This window comes from Myotis brandtii, unplaced genomic scaffold, assembly GCF_000412655.1.
Source record: "Myotis brandtii unplaced genomic scaffold, ASM41265v1 scaffold668, whole genome shotgun sequence".
In the NCBI taxonomy this organism is placed as follows: domain Eukaryota; kingdom Metazoa; phylum Chordata; class Mammalia; order Chiroptera; family Vespertilionidae; genus Myotis; species Myotis brandtii.
In genome coordinates this window covers 3,105,455-3,123,669 of record NW_005370597.1, presented here as the reverse complement: position 1 = coordinate 3,123,669, position 18,215 = coordinate 3,105,455, and the positions used below count along the sequence as shown (strand labels likewise).

The 18,215-nt window shown below is 36.4% G+C and overlaps 1 protein-coding gene across 1 annotated transcript in view; it reads right to left on the bottom strand.

Annotated features, from left to right (window-relative positions):
• PCDHB2 (protocadherin beta 2) overlaps positions 1 to 1,778 on the bottom strand; it is a 2,828-nt gene extending 1,050 nt beyond the window's left edge. Inside the window, exon 1 of the mRNA XM_014529006.1 lies at positions 7 to 1,778. Within this exon, the coding sequence (XP_014384492.1) occupies positions 7 to 1,608 (1,602 nt within the window). The 5' untranslated portion in view covers positions 1,609 to 1,778. The remainder of the gene's footprint in view (positions 1 to 6) is intronic.
• Positions 1,779 to 18,215: the final 16,437 nt, after the last annotated feature.

The following is an 18,215-nucleotide window of genomic DNA, read 5'->3' as shown; positions in this document are numbered from 1 at the left end:
CGTGGCGCCCACGCGGAACTCGAACGCCTGCAGCGCCTCGAAGTCCAGCGCCCTCAGGGCGAACAGGTGGCCGTTGTCCGCGTTGATGGACACCAGCGAGGCCAGGGGCAGCTGCGGGTCGTGGGGCGGCAGCAGCGAGTAGGTGAGCTGGGCGTTGGCGCCCGCGTCTCTGTCTGTGGCGCTGACGCTGCCGATGTGCAGGGCGGGGCTGTTGTTCTCGCGGAGGAACAGGGTGTAGGAGGTTTGGGTGAAGGCGGGGGCGTTGTCGTTGACGTCGGAGACCAGCAGGGTGATGTTGTGCTGGGTTTCCAGCCTGGGGGTCCCCAAGTCGGTGACGGTGATGGTGATGTTGTACTCAGATCTCATCTCTCGGTCCAGGGCTGTGTTTGTCACTATTGTGTAAAAATTCTCAACAGAGGGTTTAAGGAAGAACGGAAGGTGATCTTGGATGGAGCAAACCATCCTTCCATTGTCTCCCGAGTCAGGATCTGAAACACTGAATACAGCAATGACGGTCTCCTGCAAGTTTTCTGGGATTTCATTGATAAGCGTTGACATGGTCAGTTCCGGAGGGTTGTCATTCAAATCTACCACGTGGACAAGCACCACACAACTTCCAGAAAGACCCCCACCATCTATCGCCTGGATATGTAATGTGTACGTCTGAATGGATTCAAAATCCAGTTTCTGTGTTAAAAGGAGTTCTCCCGATTTTGCATTTATTCGAAAAGTTTTGCGAATATCTTCCGAAGCCTGGGAGAAGACATAAGATATTTCTCCATAGGCTCCAATGTCTAAATCTCTAGCCGAGACCATAGCCACCTGGGATCCAATGGGGCTGTTTTCCAGAACCTGGACTTCATAGAGCAACTTTGCAAATTCCGGGGCATTATCATTGATGTCCAAGACTTCAATGCGGACCAGGGCGCTGCCAGACCGGGGTGGCGCCCCGCCATCCAGCGCCGTTAGAGTTAACATGATCTCAGACTGTTCCTCGCGGTCCAGCGCTTTGTCCAGCACCAGCTGTGGTAATATTATGCCGTCGGAACTGTTTTGTAATTTAAGATGGAAGTGGGAATTGGGACTGACTGTGTAACTTTGGAGACCGTTGCTTCCCACATCTAAATCCTGGGCACATTCTATTAAGAAAGCAGTCCCGGGAGTGATACTTTCTGGGATTTTCAAAATTATTTCTTTGTCTAGGAAAACCGGGGAATGATCATTTATGTCCCTAATCCGTAGCTCGGCCTGAAAAAACTGCAAAGGATTTTCCAGTAACACCTGGAAAGGGAGCACACAGGGCTCGGTAGGGCCGCACAGCCCCTCCCGGTCCAGTTTCTCATTTAACAACAAATCCCCGGTCTGCCTATCCAAGTGCAAACGCATTTTTTTCCCTTTGGAAACGACGCGGGCCCCTCGCGCAGCTAGCTCATCTACCTCCAATCCCAGGTCCTTTAACAAATTGGCCACAAAGGAGCCACTCTCCATTTCCTCGGCCACTGAGTAATGCCTAGGCGCGGAACCAGCCTGAGCTATGCCCAGCAAAACAAAGAATATCAAGACTTGCCTTTGTTTCAGAAAGCGCTCCTTTCCTTCTCTGGCCTCCATCTCCTCTGCTCTCCCAGCGAACCTGACCCAGCTCCGGCTCGCGAGGTTGCTGACTCCCAGTAGGTCCTAGCTACAGGGATAGGTGGAGACGCCTAGGGCCCCGATTTCCCGGATCTACAGCCGGAGAACGCCTCCCCTTCCTGCTTGATTCTTTAGCAGAGCCTCTGGCTTAAAGGAGGGCGGACTGGTCGCTTTCTTCCTTCTACTTCTAATGCTGCAGCGCCACCCCGCGTCCTTTCCGAGTATGTACTTTCTCCAAAACATTAAGAAAATCCCAATCCCTTCTTTCACACTGATGACAATCTAAATGGAATACTTTCAAGTGGTATCTTCCAACGTACCGAAGTCTTATCTCGTTTCGAAAGGCTTTTTCATTGCACCCACAATGGCATGGCAAACACAGACAAATTTCTATTCCAATTTCCTCACAGATTCAAGCAGTTATGTTTAAACTGGGGGGAAAAAAATGAACTTCTGAAACTAGAAGGCTTTGACTGACTAGTCAGTTTCCAGTTATTATTCAGAGTTCCAGCATGCGCACATCTCAGTGGGCGTTAGGTTACCATCCTCACACTTAAGCCAACAGAAAAGTACAGAGACCCAGGTAACATAGAATTCACATAACATTCTCATGGACACTGAGATATTCTTTTTGCTCATAGTTCTCTCCTGCACTCTCCCACTTCACATTTTCCTGAGATTTGGTGCATTCGATCCACATGAAATTTTCCTAGCATAGCTGGGTAATTCTTATGAATGTGTCAATATTTTTATTTTCCTTTCTAACAGATAAGAGCGTTAATTTATATAACTTCAATTATTGCATCTAGCAACACTAATCTTTTCATAATATCAAATACCCAGTAAATATTGAAAAATTTTCCAATTATCTTTTTGTGTGTTTTTTAAATATATGTGATCAAAAGAAATGAGTTCTCAATTTTTTTTAAAAAAGCCATGGAGGAAACAAATGCATATTGTTTAGTGAAAGAAGCCAGTCTGAAAAGGCTACCTATGCTATTATTGCAAGTACCTGACATTTTGGAAAAGTACAGGCATGTTAAGAAGATTAGTTGTTGCAGGGGGGAGTGAATAAGAGGTAAAACATGGGGACTTCGGGGGCACTGAAACACTGTAATAATGGATACATGGCATTACACACTTGTCAAAACCCATAGAATGTACAACACAAAGAATGAACCCTAATGCAAACTACAGACTTTAGTTAATAATAATGGATCAATATGGATTCATCAGTTCTAATAAATGTACCACACTAATGCAAGATGGTAATACTAGAGTAACTGTGAGTGGAAGAAAGTGGGTATATGGGAACTCTGTATTATCTGCTTAATTTTCTGTAAAACCTAAAACTGTTCTAAAAAATAAAGTATATTAATTAAATATTTGTATGAAAACATTTTCAAATATACTGTATGGAAAAGTTAAAAAGAACTATACCAACATAATTCTACCTAATTGAAAATTTAAAAGTTATTTATATTTTATCTTATTTGTTGAATCTATATATTTTACTCTACACATATACCCTCTTTGTTTTCTGACCCATTTGAAAGCAACTTGAAGACATCATGACACTTCACCCCTAAATATTTCATCTCCCAAGTATAAGTACATTATCCCACACATTCATAATGCCACTATCACACTTAACAAAATTAACAATAATTCCCTAATATTATTTAAAAAATCCAGTCCTTATAAAATCTCAGCCCTAGCTGGTTTGGCTCAGTGGATAGAGCATCAGCCTGGGGACTGAAAGGTCCCAGGTTTGATTCTGGTCAAGGGCATATGCCTGGGTTGTGGGCTTGATCCCCAGTAGGGGGCATGCAGGAGGCAGCCAATCAATGATTCTCTCTCATCATTGATGTTTCTATCTCTCCCTCTCCCTTTCTCTCTGAAATCAATAAAATATATTTAAAACATTTTTTAAAAATCTCATCTTTCCATTATCCTTCCCTGATTTTCTTCAACTTGAAGAGAATTCATATTCACTCTTGAGATTTGTTTGTTTGTTTTTTAACAAATGTGCTTGCTTTCTTAACTACCTGTTATAAGAAATTTCTTAGAAATTTTTTAAACCAAATTTTATGATTGTATTGGGTGTTATATCTGTTTATTCTAGAAAATTTTCCCATCTTTTATGATATTTAATTTCTTGAAGTGTTCAGACCAGTTGTCTTATAGGGTGTCCTACATTATGAACTTGTCTGATTGTTCCCTCATGGTGTCATTAAACCTGTACCTCTATCCTCTGTATTTCCAGAAAACTGGAATGAATGATTTAGTAAATGTAACAATGGCATAACATTTTTTAAAGCTCTCATTTATTTATTGTACTTGGGTTTTAAAAAATTGAGCAATTACAGGTTCCCTTTCTTAATATTTAGAAATAAATTCCTACTTGTATTTTGTTGTTATGATTTTTGCTTTTCATGATTACTTTTATATTAAAACTATAACCCAAAATATTTTAATGCATTGACATTGAGCATTTAACACACTTCATCCAGGTGAATAAACCCTAAGACCCAAGTCTTGAAAAAATGCTCTTTACACAGACTGCAAAACTTAATTAAGATCAGATAGAGATATAGTGATGATTGTGTACATCATAAAGGAAAATAATGACTAGTAAATCACTTGAAATTTTACATTTAACCAAGCATATGATTATTTAGTTATGATAGGTTCTCTGAATTAAAACAGTTATGGTGAATTGGGGGATGGCACGAAGGAGAGGAAAGTTTGAGTCATAAGTGTTCTCACAACTCATAAGGTTTCATTCTTCTTTCCGTTTCAAAGGTATTCATACATCTAGAAATAAACGGAAGTTTCTCCAGAGATGACGGAACCAGTGCTGATTTTTTTTGTCAGTGGTTTCCAGATTTCAATGCATTATACCCATGGTTATTTTCTTTTCTTGTAAATCCTCACCCAAGGATATTTTTTTCCATTGATTTTCAGACAGTGGAAAGGAGGGAGGAGGAGGGGGGAAGAGAGACACATCAATTGGTTGCTCTGGCATGCACCCCAACTGAGGCCAAGAATCCAACCCTCCAATGGTCTTCAGCTCACAATCTAACTTTACACTCAGCGATCAGATGGCAAAAGAGGGGTTTTTCAGTGACTTACCTCTGAGGCCCTGCAGGAAATATATGAGAAATATCCTAGCATGGGAAGGGAGGGTTCTAGCACCTTTTATCGTCTTAGGGTGGAAATTTTGGACCTGTGGTAACACTCAAAATTTTGCTTTTGCTTATTAAGGATACAAAAGATATATTTTTCTGTAATCTATCAAGATATACACTTTATGAAGCTCAAGCAATCGGGATTTCAAAGTAAAGGTGATTCAAGTAGGGGTTTATTCTCTTCCCTAGTACAAATATGCAACTAATGGTTTTGAAAGAGAATTTACATAAGAAAAATCTTGGCATTTTTTAGTTTAAGGAGAATCATCATAGCCTATTGGTACAAACTGTTTCCTTGGGAAAAAAATCTTGACCAGATATTATCATGAGTTCTAGTTGGATTTGAGTATATATAGATTGTTTTGCCAGTCCATATTACATGACATTTTCTTTTATTGTATTGGAGATGCTGGAATATTAATTGCTAAAGAATGAATTGTTTTTGATGTTTAAGAAAAAAGAAAACAGTAAAAGTTAACAAATACAAATTTAGCACTGCAATAAATGAGCTACACAGCAACTCAGTAAAATATGCCTTAAATAATGAAAGAGACATTTATTTCCATCAATGAAAATTTCCCCCTGTACAGCTGACCCTTGAACAATGTATGTTTAAACTATGGGTCCACGTATATGGGGATTCTTTTCAATAAATACCTGTACTGTTTTCCATCTGTTGTTGGGGGTTTGCGGATGTGGAGAGCCGATTGTATGCACTGATCTACACCATTTATATAGGGAACTTCAACATTTGTAGTATTTTCAGGGGTCCTGGAACCAATCCCCCTCGAATACCAAGAAACAACTTAAGTTTGGGGGGAGTCAAAAGTTATATGGGGATTTTAATTGTGTGGGGGTTAGCACCTCTAACTCCTGCATTGTTCAAGGTCAACTGTAGTTTTATATCTGTATTTGATTTTGTGTCATCATCACATGACTTTTTTCAAATATAAAGTAAGAACTACATAATATTAACCATTTCAAATAAATTGTTACTTGAATTTAATAGATGGAGAACAAACCTGTGAACAGTAGACTATTGCAATGTATCAGCCATCATCCATGAAATATCAAGAAAAGCAAAAGATGACTTTAAAATAGCCTGACCTTCCATGGGAAGTTATGAAGACTATCGTTTTATGTATAGACCTGGAATGAGGTTTTTTTTGTCAAACTTCCAGATATCTGTTAGAACAGTCCACACACAGTCTTAGAGGTAACTTACCTTTGGAAGATCAAAGAAAATTAGGTATGAGCAGGAAAAAAAATGCATTTGTTTCTGCACTCAACAAGAAAGAGGCTACTGGCTTCTAAACAAAGACCATTGTGAGGTAAATAAAAAGATAAAAAGAGCTAAGCCATTAGTACTTGTTCACTATATATTAACAATTATTTATGTTTCAGAAGCAAAGAAAACACTACTTAAGTTAGAGCCATAAAATACCAACTCTAATGTTATTTCCTCTCCTCTTTACCCAGAGTCTTATAGTAAGAATGCCAAAAATGATATTGGTCTCTACCTATTGTCGTTTTCAGCTTCGAGGAACCTAATTTCATTTGCAATAGAGTGATGTTGCATGTATCTCCCTCATCTCTGTATTGCACTAGGTTGGCAAAATATGGACAATTTTTAACATTCAATGAAAAAAATTCTGGAAGGATCAAGGCATTTTCTTTTTATTCCAGAATGCTGAGATGATGATCCTTAAGGAGGTGAAGTCTGTTTCTAGAGGTACTCCAGGATGAGCAGATAGGTATCAAAATGACTAATTCAATGGGCTTGTCATCCAACATCCTTCACATGAAGAAAGATATTTCTGAAACTATTTCCAAAGCGAATTGCCTGAGAATTTGCTACATAGCCTTGAAATTGCCTGGTAATTTTCTTGCATGGGCGCTTTATAATGCACAGATATCAGTAGCATTTAAAATACTTGGCGAGTACTTTCCAGAGGTTGGAGAATTCAGTGAGCCTGGAGAGTTCATCGAGCCGTTTCTCACTTATTGAGACAAAATCTTCAAGTTGTCACTGACTGTCACGATTTGGACCTTAGGAGGTCCCAGACAAGTGTGGATATCTACCATTCCTTTCCACGAGAGTTAAACTTACCTTGGGTTGTTCTTCATCCAGCGATTTCCCCCCACAGAAGGGCAAATTATTTACGCCATGATTGCATCGCTCATTGTTGTGAAAATGGAAATGAAACTGATTGTGTAGTTTCCAATTATTAAAAATTCACCCAAATCTCATGCATGTCCCCGGTGCACATTCTGGAATCTTCAAACGAAATTTTCCAAGGGTGGTCATCTCAGACTCAGATTTTTCTAATAAAACAAACGTTTGCAGGCAATACTTGCAGAGCGCACATGAGTCTGGTTTCCTGATCGGGAGCAAAGGCTCTTCTGAGGCTGGATGTAAACTGTTCTTTGAGCTCTTTGGAAAACACCCTGCTCTCACCTATCCTCCGGCTGCTACGCAGACGCTACCCTCTCCGCCGCCAGCGCCAAACCTGTAAAAATTCTGACCATAAATGTAGCTTTCCTCTTCCCGAGCCATCTGCGCTACGGGAAGAAAGAAAAACTCAATCACCACTTGCCTCTTCTGCCAGATTTTCTCTCGCACGATTTCCTGAATATCCTCTGAGTACGTTGTCTTAATAAAAGAAGCCTTCGAAAGCCTTGTAAGAGAGATCATCAGCTTACTTCTAGTCCCATTCACTGGCAGAAAGGTCTAAAATATGGGCTCGCTGCCGACGTTTTCCAAGCCCCGTCTATCGCCGGCAGCCTTCGGATTTTGTCTTTTCTAAGATGGAGTCTGCGGCAAACGCAGGGCTCCTCCTCCTACTTTTTAGCCTGTAGCACCACCAGGCGTCCGCACTGAAAACCTGGTGTCTACAGCGCTTTCCCTCAGACAAAGTCTGTACGTAGTCACGTCGTCTAGTGGCACATTACTTACCTCCTGATAGATTCATTACCTCTATGGCTTTTAGGTTAGCCAATGTGAACAAAACAATAATTAATTAGTATATGATTTTATTATCCTATTATCAATTATGTGATTATCATAATATCATAGCTGTACAGTTTCCTTTGAGAGTATCTTGAATTGGATTTCTTCCATTTCAGGTAGGTCAGTCATTTGGCTATGCATTCATTGAATTTTTAAATTTATTGGCAGGTGTTTAATCCAGATTATATTCAGGCACTGGGAAAGGCATTGGGGATATAAAATTGAATAAAGCCTGGTGCCTACTCCTCAGGAGGTTACAGCCTAGAAGGGAGACTCAAGCAAAGCTAAAATTACGGTAGTTAGTGATAAGTGCTAAGGCAGAGATTTGCACAGGCACTGTGAGGTCCTCGAAGGGATATGTAAGTAAGAACAGAAATGGGGCATCAGGAAAGATTACCAGAGGAGGTGAGGTTTGAGTGAAGCTGATTTTTTTTGGGTACCAACTTAAACACAGACCCATTGAAATTATTTTCTACTGCAGCTGAAGTATTTCTGACTTTGCAAGAAATAAATTTTTCTCAAAAGATGGGAACATTGTGGCAAATGTCGAATGCAGTCTTTCAGTCAGTCAGTCAATAGCACAGGCTCCTGTATGAGGTGACAAAGACTAGGGATGGGCCCTTTTTTCCAGTTTGAATTTGGCTCATATATCTAATACTCATTTTTTTAAAAAAATCCTTGTTCGAGGACATATTTTTATTGATTTTAGAGAGGGAGAAACATCATTGTGAGAGAGAAACATCAATAGGTTACCTCCCATACCTGCCCCAACTGGGGATCAAACCTGCAACCTAGGTATGTGCTCTGACTGGAACTTGAACCTGCAACCTTTTGGTATATGGGAGGATACTCCAACCAGCTGAGCCATCTGGCCAGGCCTCTAATACTCAATTTTAATGAGAGCCCTGCAGCTTGAGTATGTGCGTGTATGAACCGTTTGTTCTATTAACATCTTAAGGAAATACCATAAAATGGTGATTAAGAGCACAGGCTTTTGTGTCTGGAAATCTCATATTCAAGTCCTGGCTCTGCTACTTCATATATGTAGTATTTTAAAAGTTACTGAATCTCTCAAAACTTCAGTTTCCTCATCTGAAAAAGGGATATAATGATGTTATCTTTTATTAATGTTTTTATTAGACTTAACATTCATTTAAGGGATATACAGATATACAACTAGTTTGATCCATTACTAATATAAAAAAATGAAACACTTCATGAATTTGCATGTCATCCTTGTGCAGGGGCCATGCTAAGCTTTTCTATATCGTTCCAATTTTAGTATATGTGCTGCCAAAGCAAGCACAATGATGTGATCTTATTCATGAAGTTGTAAGGGGTTAAGTGAAACAATGCTTATGAAATGTTCAGTCTAGTGTCTTGGAACATTATGGTGTTTCATAAATGCTATTATGAGTGGTTATACTATCGAAAGATGAATTTATCTACATAGTCCTGTTAACTTCTACAAACAAATGTTAAGTCTAAATGACTCTTAAAAGGAAGCCTTGTACCCTATTGGTAAGAATGTAAATTGGTGCAGCCATTACGAAAAAAAGTATGGATGTTCCTCAAAAAATTAAAAATAGAAAAATTATATGACCCAACAATTCCACTTCTGTGTATATGATTGAAGAAAATTAAATCACTGTCATGAAGAGATATTTGCACCCTCATGTTCATTATAGCATTATTCACAATAGCCAAGATGTCAAAAAACCTAAGTGTCCATGGACACATGAATGAAATATATATATATATGTCACTCAGCCACAAAAAAGAAGGAAATCCTGCCATTTGTGCACCATCTGGTCCTGGTCTTTTCTTTGTTAGGAAGTCCATAAGAAACTATGATTCTTCCAGGACTGGTCATGGAATAGGATAGCTGCAGTCCATCTTGGCAAAAACCAGAATCATTATTATCTTTTCTTCTTTCTGCCTTTCCCTCCATTCTCTTCTTCTGGAACTTTTATTGGGTCTATGTTAGGATTTTTCAACTTATCTTCCAGGTCTTATGTGACAGTTTTAAAACCTGAGTCCCAGGTTTTTTGACACTCCTCTATTCAAAATGTAGGGCCTACGTCCCCTCTGCTTAAATCTGATCTCTGACTGCTTGACCAAAGTCAAGAAAGTATGATGGAAGTGGTATTTGCTCTTGGACCCCAGCCACCAAGTTGTAAAGAAGCATAGACCATATAGAAAGGTCACATGCAAGTTTCTGATTGACTGCCAGCATCAATCATGAAAGGGAAGTTACCTCCAGAACATAGTAGCCCATAGTCACATGTCACCCTAGTTTTGAGCCTTTCTATCTGAGGCATCATAGTACAAACAGTCCATCCCTATTATGCCCCCCACTGAATTCCTGACCCACAGAGTTCATGAGCATAGTAAAATGGCTGTTTTATGCCACTAAGTTTTAGGGTGGTTTGTCACATAACAATAGATGACTGCAACATTGTTTACTGCTCTTTCATAATTTATCTTTTTGTTCTGTGCTATTTCTTAGTTATATACCAATTTACTAATTTGTTCTTCAATAGAGCCCAGGCTGAATTTTATCCCATCTGCTGAGGTTTTGTTACATGACTGTGTTTCATTTTTCAAATTTCTAATAAGTTATATTGATATCCATCTATTTTTATTTGTCTCTTTTTTATTCTTTCATAATTCATTGTCCATTTTTTGATGTAACTCCTGAATTCATCTCTACAAGTATCTTTAAGTTTTATTTTGAATACTACTGTTTTTAAAATGTTGTCTTCTTTTTACTTGCTCTTCCCACCCATGTTCTTCTACTTGACCACCTAAACATGGTCTAGAACCAGGTCTTATAACAGTGATTTGGGTTTCTGGTGCAACATGATACTAAAGATAGTACAGTTGACTTCATTGAATCTGCTGACTATAAGTTCAGTACCTAGTTTGTGTCTGAAACCTCCATAGGTCTGAAACCTATTATAACATATAACTTCAGGGATCTTTTGGCAGTGGTGTTTCAACCTTTTCTTATGAACATCTTAGCTCTTGGCTCTAAGCATTGACCCTGACTTTTATTCTCCATCTTTCATGAAGAACATTTTTCTCCGGATAGCCCATAAGAACCAAACTAATGCCAACCAATGCCAACTTCCCATCCTGTAGCCCAACAATGCAAGGGTTTTATCCCTATTCACCATTTTATGTTTGTTCCATTTCTGGTTTTGCATTTTAAATTTTCCTGTTTTTAATTGTTATCTATAATTTCTATGTCTAGAACAGTGCACAGAAGTATATGCTTGCTTCACCAACTTAGCCAGAAAACCCTTGTTATTTTTACTTTTTAATGTTAATTTTAAGTGTTAAATAAATATAACCAATAATTTAATGGTATTATTTAAAAATATTACATAGATTTGGAAATGAAGTCAAATTTTTAGTTGAAGAGTAAGTCTCTGATAGTCATATACTTCAACTTTATAGAAAATAGACCTTTATATGGGAGAATTATATAGATGAATTCTGTTCCCAAGAATACGACAAACTCATCTTAAATAGAAAATAGCTATAACAATAAAATACACAGACATGACAGAGAAAGCAAAATATTTATTTTGGGGAGAATTAAATAAAACCAGACCAATTCCATTTCTTATATATCTATATGTCTAATTTCATCATATAAATCTATTTTAAATAACATCTATATTATATATCTTATAAATGTATAAATATGTCTACATAATAAAATTTAAATTTTTCATATTTTGATATCTATTTAATAGTTTTATGACTATTTGGACATTTAAAATGAAGTTAATGTAATTTTCATTTAAAGTTAAAATATCATTACAAATAAACCTTAACAGGATTAAAGAAACCTATGCTTGTTTAAAATCATCTAACATATAGTATTATAAAGAAATACTAATTTGGATCAAAATGTGTTTATGTTGATAATTCCAGGCTTCAAAATATGCTCTTCATCCTAGATAAAATGGTTTAAACAACAAAATAAATAATGGTAGTATTAGATTATAACTCAAATAATAGAGTAAATATCCATGAGTCCATATATAAAGAACTAAATAAATAATAAATGGGGGAGAAGTAACAAGTTTTCCTTACCAAAAGATTTCAATTAATTAGTGTAAAAGGAATCAGGGAAATAGAAAATCACCATTTAAATACCACAGTATTAATTACCACAGGAAATATCCAACAGTGGATACTAAAATTAATAAGCAAAAGTTTAAGCAGAAACATATTTGCATAGTTTCAAAGTGTCTGTTCTCATGTATTTATTAATTACAAAGGGAAAAATAGCAACTTTACAGTGAAGAAACTTGGCAGGTATTATCTTAGTCAAGTGATCAAGATTAACACTACTGAACTGTTGCCTTAAAAATGGTTAACATGGTAAATTTTGTTATGTTCTTTTTACAATAAAAAGGGATTAACATCACCAGTTAATATGACATATTGACATCATGTGCCCCTTGATATGAAGCACTGAGAAGGACACAATATCATCCCTGTGGTATTCTTCCCAATAATGCATGACATCAATCTAATCATGAGAAAACAGAGACAATCTCAAATTGAGGCATATGTTTGTTAACTAAACTTACTGTGGTAATCATTTCACAATATATGTAAATCAAGTCAATTTTTCTGTATACCTTAAAGTTATACAGTTCTGTATGTCAATCATTTCTCAATAAAACTGAAAACAATGAGGGACATTTTGCAGATAACTAACTAGTTCTCCTCAAAAGTCTTGGGGTCATGAAAGACAAGGAAATGTTAAGGAACTATCATGGGTAATAGAAACTAAGGAGACATAACTAAATGCATTGTGGGATCCTGGATTAGATATCCTTAAAAAGAACAAGGATATTAATGAAAAAAACTGGTAAAATTGGAATAAAGCCTACAGTTTAGTTAATAGAATTATACAAATGTTAATTTCTTAATTTTGATAACTGTGCTATGGTTATGTAAGATGTTAACATTAAGGGAAGGCAGGTGAAGGGTATATGAGGACTCTATACTATTCTCACAGTTTTATATCTAAAATTATCTCATAATAAAAAGTTTTAAAAGAGCTTAAATTCTTTATAACTTAAACTTTTCAGTGGAAATGTAGATCTACATGCATTTCAAAGTGAAATAGGTAAGTGAAGCAACTTGTCCAAACTATTTAGATATTTTTTTATTAAATACTTATCAGGGCCTTTTTATACAGGAGCACTTTAAGGCATTTGGTCATATCTTTGAATAAATACAAATTGTTCTAATGTCACTTGACATTTGGGGGGAGAGTAAGTGTCCTAATTATTTTCATTCTTTGTGTTAATTTGCTGATGGAAACCTGGACTCAATCTCAGCTGGTATATAGTTCTCTCCAAATACAAATAGTTCACAACATACTCAGCATATTGATGCAGAGTTGGTCTTAGTTTTTAATCATCAGGTACAATTGAACTTTTCTTGGGAGCTTCAAGTCTGAATAAGAATGAGATTAGATCATCATTTATTTCCGTAGTTCCCAACCGGAAGTCATGGCACATTATTCACTTGTCAAAGGCAAAAATGAAAATATAATGGCAAAATACAATTTTTATAAAACTATGTTTTTTTTAATTTAAAGGATACTTCCTTTATGAGATAGTTGTTTTACCATTTTAAAATATCATTTCTTTTATGAAATAATGGTATGAAATGATGGGTTTTTTTACATTTTAATTTAATGTTCATACATGGAAATATAAAAAGTTGACAAATCTACATCTACTTTTATTTGTTATGTGTGTGTGAACTTTACTGCTGTTTGAAATTCAGTCTTAAAATCACTGACCTACACCAATTTCTTTCCTTATCATTGACATCAAACCAGGCTCCACTAACTATGCTCACATCATCCAACGTAATCAAATACAATTATATCATCAAATGCAGTTAATCCAATGACTTTTAGTTAATAATGTTTTAACTAATTACTACTTACCCATAAAAGTTAATTACATGTCTTTTCTTTCTTAAAACCTCTGGTTTCAACATGTGTTAACCAATCCTAACCCAAATACACTGGAACACAAACTGTTCTATGTTTTGTGCAAGAAAGACCTTGACTCCAATGAGCAGGATTATATCTCAATTTATGGAAAATATTTAATATTGATAAGACAATTTACTGATATCCTGCATTTATCTCATCTATTCTCAAAATACTAAGAAAAAATGTTGAAGTCAGAATAGGTTACACCAATTAACAATGCTTAATCTCTAACATTTAAAAATTAACTTAGCACTAATTTTTAGTATATCCCGGCTACTAGGTCAACAGCCAAGTGGCACCATTAAGTATCAGTCTTAATTTCAAGAATAATGCTTATATAAACAAATATGATCTGGTATATTTCAGAAATATTTTAGAGGTACTGTTCTACCCTTGGAATTTCAGGTACAAATATAGTGCCCCCCTGTGCAGGACATAGCCTTGTGGGTCTGAATTTACACACATTTGTCTAAAATAAGGCACAGAATTAAAGCCTCATGAATGCAGACTTTATTTTTGCTTTTAATTCACAGTTAGTAGTATTATAATAAAATATGTTAATGTTTTAATATTGGTTTCTTTAATTTTAGAATGAGAGAACTTAAAATAGTTTATGAAGGCAAACAGTGATGATTAAAAAGAAGTCTAACTTCTGTCCCTACTCATTTTCATTCTATGAATGATTTGCTAGGAAATACAATCTTCAAAAACTGAATTAGGAAGAATCAGAAACCCTGAATAGGCCAATAACAAGTGATTAAATTAAAAGCAGTAATAAATTAAATTAAAGCAGTAATAATAATAATAATAAGAAGAAGAAGAATAAACCTCCCAAGACACAAAAGCCCTGGTCCGGATGGCTTCACACGGGAGTTTTACTAAACATTCTAAGAAAAACTAACACCATCCTCAAACTATTCAAAAAAATCCAAGAGGAAATAACACTTCCAAGCTCTTTTTATGAGGCCAGCATTATCCTAATTCCAAAACCAGATAAAGACACTACAAAGAAAGAGAATTATAGGATATTGATCCCAGATGAATATAGGTGCTAAAATCTTCAACAAAATAATAGCAAATCATATCCAGCACTATATTAAAAAGATCATACACCATGACCAAGTGGGATTTATTCCAAGGATGCAAGGCTGGCTGGTATAATATTTGCAAATCAATAAATGTGAGGCATCACATAAATAAATTGAAAGACAAAAATCACATGATCATATCAATAGACGCAGAAAAAGTATTTGACAAATTCCAACACCCATTTTTGATAAAAACTCTCAGCAAAGTGAGAATAGAGGGATCATACCTCAACATAATAAAGGCCATATATGACAAACCTACAGCCAACATCATACTCAATGGACAAAAACTAAAACCATTTTCCCTAAGAACAGGAATAAGACAGGGTTATCTGCTTTCACCACTCTTATGCAACATAGTACTGGAAGTCTTAGTCACAGTGATCAGACAATAAGAAAACATAAAAGGGATCCAAATTGGAAAGGAGAAAGTAAAATTGCCATTATTCGCAGATGATATGACATTGTACATAGAAAACCCTAAAGACTCCACCAAAAAAACTACTAGATTTAATAAATTAAATCAGCAATGTAGAAGGATACAATACCCAGAAATTGATGGCATTTTTATACACCAATCATGAATTCTCAAAAAGAGAAACTAAGATGGCATTTTTATACACCAATAATTAATTCTCAAAAAGAGAAACTAAAAAATAAAATAAAATAAAAACAAAAAATAAGATACTTAAGAATAAACTTAACCAAGGAGGTAAAAGACCTGTACTCAAAAAATTATAGGACATTGAAAAAAGAGATAGTGAAGGTATAAACAAGTGGAAGAATATACCATGTTCGTGGATAGTAGAATTAACATTATTAATATGTCCATACTGCCCAAAGCAATCTGTTGATTTAATGCAATCCCTATTAAAATACCAATGGAATATTTCACAGATCTAATACAAATACTTCAAAAATTTACATGGAACCAATAAAGACCCCAAATATCTGCAGCATCTTGCGAAAGAAGAACAAAGTTGGAGGGATCACAATAATAGATATCAAGTTATACTACAAAGACACTGTAATCAAAACAGCCTGGTAATGGCACAAAAACAAGCATATAGACCAATGGAACAGAACAGAGACCCCAGAAATCAACCCAAACCATTATGCTCAATTAATATTTGACAAAAGAGGCAAGAGCATACAACAGAGTTAAGAAAGTCTCTTCAATAAATGGTGTTGGCAAAATTGGACAGGTACATGCAAAAAAATGAAATTTGACCACCAACTTACACCATACACAAGAATAAAATCAAAATGGATAAAAGGCTTAAATGTAAGTTGTGAAACCATAAAAACCCTAGAAGAAACCATAGGCAAAATCTCCTCAGACATTTCTTATAGCGATATGGTTGCCAATACATCTCCTAGGGCAAGGGGAACAAAGGAGAAAATAAACAAGTGGAACTACATCAAAATAAAAAAAGCTTCTGCATAGCAAAAGAAGCCTTCAACAAAATGAAAAGGGAGCCCACTGTATTGAAGAACATATTTGCCAATGATACATCTCATAAGGGTTTAATTTCCAAAATATATAAGGAACTCATACAACTTAACAAAAGGAAGACAAACAATCCAATTAATAATGGGCAAAGGACCTAAATAGGCACTTCTCCAAAGTGGACATGCAGATGGTCAAGAGACATATGAAAAAATGCTCAAAGTCACTAATCATCAGAGAGATGCAAATTAAAATGACAATGAGGTTATTTGTCAGAATGGCTACCATCAACAAATAACAAATGACAAGTGCTGGCGAGGATGTGGAGAAGATGGAATCCAAGTACACTGCTGGTGGGAATGCAGACTGGTGTAGCCATTATAGAAAACAGTATGGAGTTTCCTCAAAAAATAAAAAATGGAACTGCCATTTAACCCAGTGATCCCACTTCTAGGAATATATCCTAATAAACTCCAAACACCATTCAGAAAGACTGTATGCACCCTTATGTTCATAACAATGCAATTTACAATAGCTAAGATCTGGAAACAGGCCAAGTTCCCATCAGTAAATGAGAGGATAAAAAAAAAGCTGTGGTACATGAAGTACTATGCGACAACAAAAGAGAAGGATCTCTTATCCTTTGAGACAGCATGGAGGGACCTGGAGATTATTATGCTAAGTGAAATAAGCCAGAGAAAAAGACAAGTATCACATGTCTCACTCATATGTAGAATCTGAAAACAAAATAAACTGATGAGCAAAATAGACTCAGCGACATAGAAGCATGGAACCATCTCAGAGGGAATACGGGGGTGGGTGGGTGAATGGGAAGATATTTTTTAAAAAAAGAAGCCTAGTTTCTTGGGATATATTCCTAGACGTGGGAATCACTGGATCAAATGGGATTTCATTTTTAGTTTTTTGAGGAAACTTCATACTGTTCTCCACAGTGGCTGCACCAGTCTGCATTCCCACCAGCAGTGCATGGGGGTTCCTTCTTCTCTGCATTCTTGCCAGCACTTGTTATTTGTTGATGATAGCCATTCTGACAGGTGTGAGATGGTACTGCATTGTCATTTTGGTTTGCATCTCTCGGATGATTAGTGACTTTGAGCATGTTTCCATCTCCCTTCCTCTTTGAAATCAATAAAATAATAAGTAAACAATAAAAAGATTTTTTTTTTAAAGAAACCAGCATTTGAATGAAATGATGGTAGCTTTTTCTTACAATGCACCTGAGGGGATCCAATTTTTGAATTACAGGAAAATTAAGCTAAGGACCCATTTAACATTACCCCCTCTCCCCCCTTAGAGAGAACAAATTGACAGGGGCATGTTATATACTAATTTAAATAGGTTAGGTATTGAAAAGGGGGAAATAGCAGGCAAGGGGGAAATGTGTAGACAGAAGGAAAACTAATTTTCTTTGATGAGGAATACATTACAGGAGAAATTTTTATCAGTTAGAAAACCAACTGGTCTTCATTCAGCAAACAATCAGTAAAACTTAGGCTATGGAGTTATGGGACTGAGCTTGTTTCCCCAAGCCTAAGGTACTCTGACTTTCGTAGTGAGTCACTGTGTTAAACATCATAACCACAAGGTTTGCCATGAGTCAGTCACTACCTCACTTTTCTTTCACAGCTTCCTAATCTTTCTGACCAGAGCTGGAAAAAAGCGAATGGGCCACAGCTGACCAGCAACACATCACACCACCCAAACCCCACTGGCCCTTTCCCCAAATCTCAAGCTGTTTGTCTGGCAGCGCTTAGAATATAAAGTCTAATACTTTAAGCAATAAAAA